The sequence below is a fragment of the Dermacentor albipictus genome, chromosome 2, assembly GCF_038994185.2.
Source record: "Dermacentor albipictus isolate Rhodes 1998 colony chromosome 2, USDA_Dalb.pri_finalv2, whole genome shotgun sequence".
Taxonomy (NCBI): Eukaryota; Metazoa; Arthropoda; class Arachnida; order Ixodida; family Ixodidae; genus Dermacentor; species Dermacentor albipictus.
In genome coordinates this window covers 123,625,228-123,636,056 of record NC_091822.1, presented here as the reverse complement: position 1 = coordinate 123,636,056, position 10,829 = coordinate 123,625,228, and the positions used below count along the sequence as shown (strand labels likewise).

The 10,829-nt window shown below is 48.1% G+C and overlaps 1 protein-coding gene across 1 annotated transcript in view; it reads left to right on the top strand.

The window, feature by feature from the left end:
- Window positions 1–542: 542 nt before the first annotated feature.
- LOC135910746 (pleckstrin homology domain-containing family G member 5-like) overlaps window positions 543–10,829 on the top strand; it is a 747,540-nt gene continuing 737,253 nt past the window's right edge. Inside the window, exon 1 of the mRNA XM_065442817.2 lies at window positions 543–1,832. Coding sequence (XP_065298889.1) covers window positions 1,661–1,832 — 172 coding nt within the window. The 5' untranslated portion in view covers window positions 543–1,660. The remainder of the gene's footprint in view (window positions 1,833–10,829) is intronic.

The window sequence follows — 10,829 nt, the reverse complement described above, 5'->3', positions numbered from 1 at the left end:
AACCTCGACACCATCCATCCGTGCACGGCGGACGGCGACGACGACGTCCTTGCATCATTCGCCACGCCGCCGCCCGCAGCAGCCTCGGCTGCACAGTAGTCGAGTCACACGACGGTATCGCTCCCGCACCGGTACAACAGTCGGCCAGCCGTGCCTTTTTTTCCGAGAAAGAAGGAAAGAAAGACAAAACCAGTAGCGCTAGCTTCCCAGCAAAGGGAGGGAGCGTTCTGCCGCAGCTGTCGTCGTCGATGTAGTTTTGGACCGCGTCGTCTCTTTGAACGTTGCTAGTTAGGCGCGGCGCGCTGTGCATCCATAAAGTCCCAAGGGCAAACGGCGGTTGTCTACGGCACATACAAGAAAGACACTGCCCGAGCGACGCCCACGGAATCGCAACCTGCGGCAACGACGCTGATAACCGTTCGCCGGCTTCGAGAACTCCCCGAGGATCATCTGGGACGTGCGCGCGCGAGTGTACGTGCGTGCTCTGAGTTTTTTTTTTTTTTTTGTCACCGTGCGGGTTTGTGCATTGCGTCTCTTTATCCGTCGTCGGCGGAGACGGTGCGCCGGTGGAAGCGGCGAAGACTATCCGCCGACGCGCGGTGATTCAGAAGCGATAGCGAAGCCTGTTCTCCGCCGGCATCGTGGGATTAGGACATCGTCGGTCGACGGTGGCGGCGGTGGCAGTGTCGCCGTTGGTTCAGCGTGCAGCGCAACCGTAGCCAGAGTGCTATCCGACGACGGTGCTGGTCCGGATGTCGCGTGCCGCCCGAGCATGCCGCCTGCGAGCGCGCGGCGAATAACGAAGACAACGGGTGGTGGTTCTGGTGGTGGTGGTGTGTCTGTGTACCGTAGCGTGCGATTCTCCTCCGCGGAGGTCCTGTGTTCGCGTGTGTTTTGCCGTCTTGCGGCGGTCAGTGTCTGTGGTGCGTGTGTTCGTTAATAACTATAAGGTCCCTCCCTCGAGCAAAACAATCGTCGCCTCGCGAAGGCAGCGGGAATCGACACTGCCAGCGCGTCGATGAACTTTTTTTTTCTAGGACAGCGAAAGAAGCCGCTCTGACACAACTTTGTCGTCTGCTCTAGTTTGTCGTCTGCTATCGACACCTTCCTCGGCCGTCGTCTGCAATGGAAGAGCGACTTCGTAAAGAAGTGAATGCGCTGACATTTCGGGCGTCCCCCTGAAGCGCCTCGGTTTGTTCGGCGGCGAGCGGCTGCGAAAAACGTCGACGGGAAGCACAAAGCAGCACAGACGTGGTTCCCGTGAGTGAAAGTGTTCCTGTGGCTTGAGTAGTGGGGCCGGGGACTTCCAGGAACTGCGGAGCGGCGGCGGCAGAGCGAGATCCAGTCGCTAATGAGCCAGCGCTAGTCAGGCAGCTCGAGACACGCCAGGCTCGCAAATAAAGCAAGGAAGAAAGCAAGCCGGGCGATAGGCGAACGCCGGTGGCAGGCGGCGACAAAACAAGCCTTCGGGAAAAAAAAAAAAGAGGCCCGTAAGTTTGCGGCGGCGGCGGCGGTGGGCGTCTCTTCCGCGAGAGCGTTTCCGACGAGCGAAAGAAAAGTGGTTCCGATGCGCGTCCGGTGTTTTCGGCGTGTCGTTGCCCCCGTCGGCTTGTGGTCGTGGACGTGTGCGTGAGTGGTTACTCCCGGAGTCGGCTTCGCGATGCCTTCGAGCGTCTCGCCCATGGCCAACGCCGCGTGCGTGTCGGCGACAGCCCTGGGCGCTCAGCCTGGTTCGACACCGCGGCAACAGCACCACCAACAACACGTGCAGGGACGTCTGGACGGATTTCAGTCGGCTATCAACCTGCTCATGCGCCGGCGATTCAGCACTGGTGAGTCCGAAAGTAAAATTCGCTATTCTTTTTTGCTCCATCTCCTTCGGTCACGAATCGTGATCCTGTGTGAATAGATGGTTCGAAGTCGTGTAAATTTATTTGAACGTACTGGGGACTCCATTGAAAGAAACCGAAGATGGTGGGGCAACTCTTCGTGCGTATTCATAATCGCGTATGTCAGGGCTCTCAATAAAGGTTTTCCATCCATCCAGCCATTCATAATGAGAGTTCGTAACTAAATTACATTAAATTCTAACTTCTTGCGAGCCGTAACCACGATCTGATTATGCGGCACACCGTCTAATGGGGGGAGACTCCGGAATAATCCTTACCGCCTGGGCTTCTGTAACGGGCACCCAATGCACGGTATGCACGCTGTTAAGAACGGCCAGCTGCAGTGCAAGTTTTGCCAACCAGTTGCGACAGTGGCCGCAACTTTCCTGGAGCGCCACCGCCAACCTCTAGCCACGGCGTGACTAAGTCGACTTTGTGTCGGGAACAATACGCGCGTCCTCCACTCTCCGTCGCTTCAGCTAGGATGCGTTTGACGGAGCAGACTTTGTGCTGAAACCGCCACCGTTACGCTCTAGCTTTGTCGCCGTTGTGACTGAATGAGTTCGGCGGGCCTACTATTGTTACCGAACTCCCCAACGCGGACCTGATCTGCTATGAGTGGGGGAGTTGCCGCGGGAACGTCGTCGGAGACCTCTTCCCACGCGCCGACCAAGACGCAAGACAATGGCTACCCGGGCGCACTGCGAGGGTCCGCTCCGAGTTCTGCGAAATTCGTCTGATGTCGGTTTCGGACCGAGAACCTGTGTTTGTGTGTTTGTGTGTGTGTGTGTGCGTTTGTGTGTGTAAACCGTTCCGCGGAGAGGCGACGTGTTTACGCTGACTGGACGCACGTTTCCGCCACCTTGGAATCGGGGGAGGACCGAGTGTTTATAAACGGCTGTTGTGCGGATGCTCGATACACTTTCTGACGCAGTCATGTTAGACTGAGGTACTCTCTCAAGCAGTCGTGTTAGACTGACGTACTTTCTCTCGCAGATATGCTAGACTGATGAACTGCATGTACATACTGTAAATAAACCCATATTCCTCGTTCTCGATGAGAAGCAGTCCTTCCCTTCATCGACGTCCTCAGCGTGGATAAGTTGGACGACGGCATGGGCCAGCTACCTACGAATTCATGCCGAACTCCAATCTTGACAACGGGTTACGAGCGATGGGATTGAGCCCCCAGTCATAAGAACGCGGGCGCGCTTACTTGCATTTCGCCTCTATCGAAATTGCAGCCACGCTGCGGTCGGCAGACCAACCCGCGACCTCGTGCTCATGGCAGCGCAATTGGCCGTAGTCGATAAGCCACCACGTTGGGTAACCTCGTAATTACCGAGTAATCGCATTTCGATTCGTCGATGTATACATGCAGTCAGTCGCGTCTGGTTTTTCTCATTGAAAGACTCGACATCACCAGCTCAAACAAGATGCACGAAGTAAATTATTGGCGCAACAAGCACTGCTGCATGCTTAGCGAAAACGGGCCGTTCAACTTCCCGTCAAAAACATCAGGGCCTGCAGTTTAGTGAGCGTGTTTTTAACAGCGGACCGTGCAGTTAGAAAGTGAACAGAAATCACGTTGGGTAAGCAGAGCTAGGTTTGGCTGGCGACTGAATGACCGTGCTTTCTTTCTTTTTTTCTTGCCGCTCATGGACAGAACTGGCAACTCCTTAGCTCCACCGACCAATAGGTGTCTATCATAGCGCATTTGTAGCTTTCGGCCTAATAAATCGCATGATGTACTAGAATTCAGAAGGTATTAAAAAGGAACGAGATATTAAGCAAGTTCCACCTGGTTCGCTATACTACAGTATAGGGGAGGCGAACGGGATGGAAAATTAAAAAGAAAGAAAGAATGAAAAAGAACGCGTAATATGTGATTTCCTCGCACAAACACGTGTTCACAGCTTAATAAAAGGCGTTCCTAGAGAGCAGAGTTCTGTTTTCTTTCTCTCTCTGTCTCGCTTACAACCAACGTCTTAATGTTTAGTTTTATCGATATTCTTTTCATTTTCTCAGTTTCGTTTATAAACCATGGGATATAGTTATATTAAAAGTAATTCACTAAAACAATATTTACTGACAAACATGATAACGCTAGGCAGAAGTCTCAGATAATTGAAGAAAACACGCGACGAGCTCTCGTGGTGTAACTGGACTCTATAGCTTGCGAGGAACCAAAAAGTAAAAAAAAAAACAACAACAATCCGCGCGCCTGGAATGCACTGCCCATTCACAACGTCTGTTCGTTTTAGCACAATGTAACTATATACGACTATGGCAAACGCCTTTCTTTCTTCTGAAAATCATTTCAAGAAGATATTGCCACTTGTTCCTACTCTGTTCTTGCTCAAATTATGCAAGAATATTGACTTTGGTTGATCCGTACCGCTCGCTTCAAAAAACAAAAAAAACTTTTCATCGTTGTAAGCCTGAGTCATAAGAAGTTGTAAATGTCTGTCTGCACGGACAGCGATACGAGTCTGCACCCCATGCAACAGCTCAGTTTTTCGACGTCAAAATCCGCATGCAAGTTCCTCTCTCTCTCTCTCTTTTTTTTTTTGCAGCTTATCCTTGGCCAAGCAAATATGGCAAGGGTTTTTTATTGAACGATGATGATTAAAGGAAGTACGATTTTGTAGCGAAGATGGCACGATAGCGACAGCAACGGTAAGCGCCAAATCACAGAAATGGCCAGGTAAATTTGCATAATGCACACTATTGGAGCGACTAGAATGCGCACTAGGTAAAGCGCAATAGGAACCAGTACCAGTGGTCGTTCAATGTGGGGCACGGAATTTACGCCGGTGCTATAAACAGTCCCATCTTCTTCGATCCCACACTGACTGGACAGCGTTACGTGGGTGAAATCCTTGAAGGAGTGGTGATTGAGTTTCTCAGTGAAGTACCGCTGTCACGACTTCCCCTTCTGTGGTATCAGCTTAGCCGCCGTGCTTGCTTAGTGGCTATGGTGTTGGGCTGCTAAGCACGAGGTCGCGGGATCGAATCCCGGCCACGGGGGCCGCATTTCGATGGGGGCGAAATGCGAAAGTACCCGTGTATTTAGAATTAGGTGCACGTTAAAGAACCGCAGGTGGTAGAAATTTCCGAAGTCCCCCACCACGGCGTGCCTCATTATCATAAAGTGGTTTTGGCAGGTAAAGCTCCATTATATATATACTTTTTTTTTGTGGTATCAGCAATGTGGAGCACCACCACACAGCTGCAGGCGAGCACGAAACTGGCTGGATGCGACTTTTCATGCGCAATAGATTAGAAGCACGGGCCTGTAAATTGGCCGGCTATGTCACCGGACCTCTCTCCACTCTATGTCTTTCTTTGGGGTTATGTGAAAGGTCATGTTTACGTGATCGAGACGGTGACGTCAGATGAGCTCAAGGCAAGGATAACGGATGTCTGCGTCGAAATCGAGCGTCGGTCATCAAGAAAGTCACTGAAGGTGCAGACTCAGTATACTGCGTAGCTGCAGAAGGGCACCTATTCGAACACGTCCTGTAGGCAGCAGCTGGTGTTCAACGGCGCTTACGAATTCATAGATAATAAGGACACGCTAAAATCTGATGTGTGTCTTTCTTTTTTTTTTTCGCAGGCGTCCAGACTGCCGATTCAGCTCGTTTAGGAGTGGTTATTTACTTTGTTGAACGCGTCGGTTTTGCCTTCTCGCAGCATGTCGGTCGCCTCCCGGTCTGTTTATTTCGCTTTTCTTTTTTGCCACGAACCTGTTTTTGCAGCACGTATACAATGTCATGAAAACTAAAATCGTCACTTTAATTTGGCCTTGGTCCGAAGTAGGTTTCGGGCGCGAAATATAGCTGTGCACGCACTCTGTCCATGCGATGCGAGCAAAGCCGGGATTTTGAAACATGCTATGCCTACTGCATTGCTTTTCGTATTTCGTGCGTGGTCAGAGCGGCACTTCGGCCGTGTTATCAAGGGGCTTTTGTTATTAATGTGATCAGTCGGACTTGAGAGACGGATAATAAGTGTGACGTAGAGAGGAAGGAATAGCTGCAAAGCCGCGAAACCTGCTGTTGGTGCTCCTTCGTACCATTATCAAGGTGATGCGCTCTCTCTTCAGGTTTGCGACAGACAATGCAGTTGCTTTCAATCAGCTTATTCGAGGGCGTTGCTTTATGATGCGGGTGGAAGCGCACTCACGTGATATTTTTCATACTTCGGGAGGTTTCCTTGTCAGTCGGAGGAAATTGTACGCAATTAGTAGGTCGCTGATAACACAGCAGTTAGATGTCATTTTGGGGTGCCTACATATGCATCCCTGACACTTTGAAAATTAGGACAATACTTCTCGAGTTGGATAATTGCAATTACCGAATTGAATCTCAGTAATGAAAGAATCACTCACGGCTACTCCACTGTACTGAAAACAATGTGCACTCGCTTTTCTTCGAGTAATGTAACTGTTCTTTTTTTTAAGTCTTGGTGCATGATAGTTGGGGCACCCTGTATAATTCACTCAGTAACCGAAATGAGGCCAAGCCTGATTCACTCCAAATCAGAGTGAACAGCAGTCATGCGCAGGATACTCGGACTCGCATAAAGAAGAAAAAAAAAAGACAGAAAGAGGCTGCAGTTTCGTCGGAAAGGCGAAACAGTATTAGTGATAGCGAATTATACGGCAATTAGACGAAGGAAGATTACACCACTAAGAGAAGCCAGATTCTTAGTGGTGGGAGAGGACTCAGGCTGGGAATATATATATATATATATATATATATATATATATGGGGTGCGGAATGTTGGTCTGGCCCCAGCCCCCTCCAAACACAAGAAAAAAAAGAAATTAAAAACTCAACCGTAACGTACCTATCTCCCTCTCATCATTATCATCTAACGTCACTGTCAGCGTTAAGAAGAAAATAACCAGGCACGAGGACAATGTGTAACGCGAGTGAGCTTATGAATATGCAGAGCACGAACCGTATACAGACAGAGAATAGTGCATGTTTAACTCTGTAATAATGCCCAAACACAGTCGCACTTCACGGAAAATTAGAACAACTTTTCCATCGTTTCTTCTGGCCACAGGTAGTGCGGTTGTAATATAAAAAATGTATTGAAATTGCATTTGAGATGAACCTTTGTTAGCATAGTAGTTAATGATGGTCGCGAGTCCAGCTGGTTTAAGGTTGCCCGCAGAGAGGGGCATGGAGATGTCGTAGCGCGAGTCAAAAGATAGCCGAACCGTGGCTACATGCGTTACTGGCAGAAAAAAGAGAAAAAGAAAAGAAAAACTTATTCGCACACTAGCGCATTTCTTGAAAGTGTGTCGACCTGAGTGGCCGTTTTTAGTCCTCCTGTGCACCCAAGTATTCACCCTCTCCCTCTTTGCCTCTTTTTAATCCTCCTCTCCCTTAGCACCGGCGTACTTTGGCAAACCGGACGCTCGTCGGGTTGACCTCTCTGTCTTCATGTATATATCTATATATCGTTCCCGCGTCTAAATAAGAACTTTGTGGTATCAAAATAAAAATAGCGTAGCGTACGTCATATGTTGGGCACGAATGGGTTAAGCTGTGTCTCTAATTCTGGTTGCGGAAGTGGGTAAGGCGAAGGGAGTGTAGTAGCAGCTCACTATGGAAGCTCCACACGCGGAGTTCCATGTATTGAGTTGAGTTCCTTTTTGGCGTTCGGCCGTGGTCGGACCCATTGCTCAAACGACGTCACCAAGTTCGCAAGGCGCGTATACTATATACCAGAATGTCTTGAACCGCACCAGTACCTCCCCACACACAGTACCTCCCCACAGAGGGACAGAGAGTGAGAGGGACTCGGTTATGAAAGTTGTAGAAAGTAGAGGTTTGTCGGGAAGCACGGGTTACGGCGTGCCGCTGCAGATGAATGCGATGACGCATCGAGGCACACACGCGGAACAAACACCTCTCATGCATTACACGTTTTTGTCAAAAGTGTACGGGCGGCGTCGTCAGCGAGTGCCAGGCAGAATATATATATATGCTGCTTTAGGCAGCTCCTATGCGATATACTCCTCAAGTTCCAACGCTTTGGGAAACAAAAATGGTTGTCGCGCTCACCAGCAAGTGGCCTGCAGGTGCAGTATGGATCACCACGGGAACATATATATATATATATATATATATATATATATATATATATATATATATATATATATATATATATATATATATATATATATGTATATGTACGCGCTGCACCACACACCTTCACCTTTGCATGTCGTTCGGCTGCGCGGTGTATGTTCCCGTGGTGATCCATACTGCACCTGCAGGCCACTTGATGGTGAGCGCGACAATTATTTTTGTTATCGGACCATCGTATATGTCCTACTGCACGATGTAAATTATATATATATATATATATATATATATATATATATATATATATATATAATTTACATCGTGCAGTAGGACATATACGAAACTAATAAGTGTATAGGCGATCACGACGGCGTTGTCTTTCAATGATTGGGCGTTTGAGGCCGAGAAGGACGTAAGTTGCCGCGTTGCTCGCCTGCGCCGTCCCGCTTTCGTGCCAGTATTTGCTGCAGAACTTAGCCATGACGCATCGTCCATAATTGTGGCAATCACTGGGCACTGGTTTCTTTTCGGTAACGTTTCCGATCCTCGACGCTACGGCCTGAACGTGAGACTCTATAAGCACCAGTTCTTTCTTTTCTTTAATGAAATTGCCGGCGAGCGGTACCACGGGCAGTGTTCACTCGACACTTTGTTTTTCTTGTAGCCGATTCATATTTTTCACAACAAAGCGACGGAGCTGCAACATATTGCCCTTTGAAGTGCTTGCATTAGCTTTACGCCGTGTCACACAATAGTGCTTTACCGTGGGATCCACAGCGTTCGGGCGATCGCGAGTACACTTTATAAATTGCCTTTGAGCTGTATTCGGCGTCGCACTGCAGTGTCCGCTGCACGGATAATGAATGCGAGTCCTGTCTTCACATGGCCTGGACTGCCGATCACTCCCATGCTCCCTGCAATACAAAACATTTGTTTAATTTTACCCTCAAGATTTTCCGTTGTTCAGGCACGCAAGACACGTCGGTGTCTCACTGAGGCTGCCTTGCAATTTGAATAGAGTTAGAGCAGTAAGGAAGGAACGTGTTGGAATTCGCCTTCCCGCATTACAGCGCTTGAGCTCGTAAAATTTCGCGATATCTTCAGAGGAGGCAGCGGATGAGCTTCGGAATTAAAAGTAGTCTCGGAAATAGCCTTGGTGGAAGGCACTTACTGAAGCGTGTCGTTTCGTTGATATTGGACGTCGTAGGAAGGATGAAATTTGTCTTGCTAGAAAGAAACAGGCGCAAATGCTAGGCTGTTTGGGTCGAAAACGTTTTATAATCTGTACACACGGGCAGGACCAAACTCTCGTCCTGGTGTAGTTACCACCTGAGGATATCCGCCACGATGCCTTACTTCGGCTTCTTAAGGTCGTAGGTTTGATACCTGCCAGCTGCAGTCGCATTTTGCCGCAGGCAGAATGTAAAAGAATAATCATAAAAAAAACTCATGTACTTGAGTTTAAGGGCAGCAGAACGAAGCAGAGTTGGTTTAAAATTTATCAAACACTGAGTATCCTATTGGCTCACTCACTCACTCACTCACTCACTCACTCACTCACTCACTCACTCACTCACTCACTCACTCACTCACTCACTCACTCACTCACTCACTCACTCACTCACTCACTCACTCACTCACTCACTCACTCACTCACTCACTCACTCACTCACTCACTCACTCACTCACTGGCTGTCTAAGTGACTGATGTGAAAAAGAATGGTGGCAACTTTCATTGCCACTTTTTCCACGACCTTTCATTGTCAGATGAACGGAAAACGTTGGCATCGAGAATTCAGGGAATAAACGCTCCTCCCACACACGCTATCCGCAAGCACGCACGCAGTAATTAGCACTTAATTCATGCTGAAATGAAAGCCGTATATATATATATATATATATATATATATATATATATATATATATATATATGTATGAAAGTCGCTGTGTATATGTATGCGTTTGTTGATTATGTTATGTTGACAGTTCTGTTGTCACTATATGTGATAATGCATTTACACGACGTATGTACCACCAACAGACTAGAGACTGTGTTATTAGGCGGCAGTATCATTTGTATTTTTGAGACTTTTTCCTACATAACTGTGGAGACACTTAACTTGTATATTGTATGTACCATGCGTTTCTTACGTCGCAGTGTTCCCGTGAAAACGTTGCGTGACAAGTCCTGGTGCTTGTGTGAAAATGTTACTTGATATGTAATCTTGAACCCTGTATGTTGTAAGATAGATCCGTTCAAGAGCTAAGGAGTAGCCGGTGCCTTAAATTGTACATCAGCATCTCCTTATATCATATATAAAAAAAAAAAAACTCGCTGGCGCGTTTGAATCGACTCGAGGTATGTGTAGTGCGCGTGACCGGACATGTTGGCACAGTGGGGCACTTGAGAATTCGGTGAAGATGGAAGATGGTTCAAAGGATACCGACGGCTGCGTTTTATCGTGGTGTTTTGCAAGAAAGTACAAAATACGTTTCCTACATTAGTCGGCTCCCAAGTTTAGCCTCATCCATTTCTGTAAACGCCGGCGTGATGCGGAAGTCTCGTGATATTTTCCCTGTTCGATATCCGTCTTCTTCGAGCGGCACCCCTTTTCGCATCGTGATAAAAAGTTGTCATCGCTGTTGTTGTTGCTGCGTTATGTTATATTGCTCCGCCCAACTACACGCGGGGGACTGACCAACGAACAGTAAATGTCTTCCGCTCTCTCTTCTTTATTGTTTATCATCTTACTCGACTTCTCTGGTAGGCAGGGTTAACGAGAAAACCAGATGAGAAGATTGTACGCTTATCACGCTTACAGATCTCCTCTGT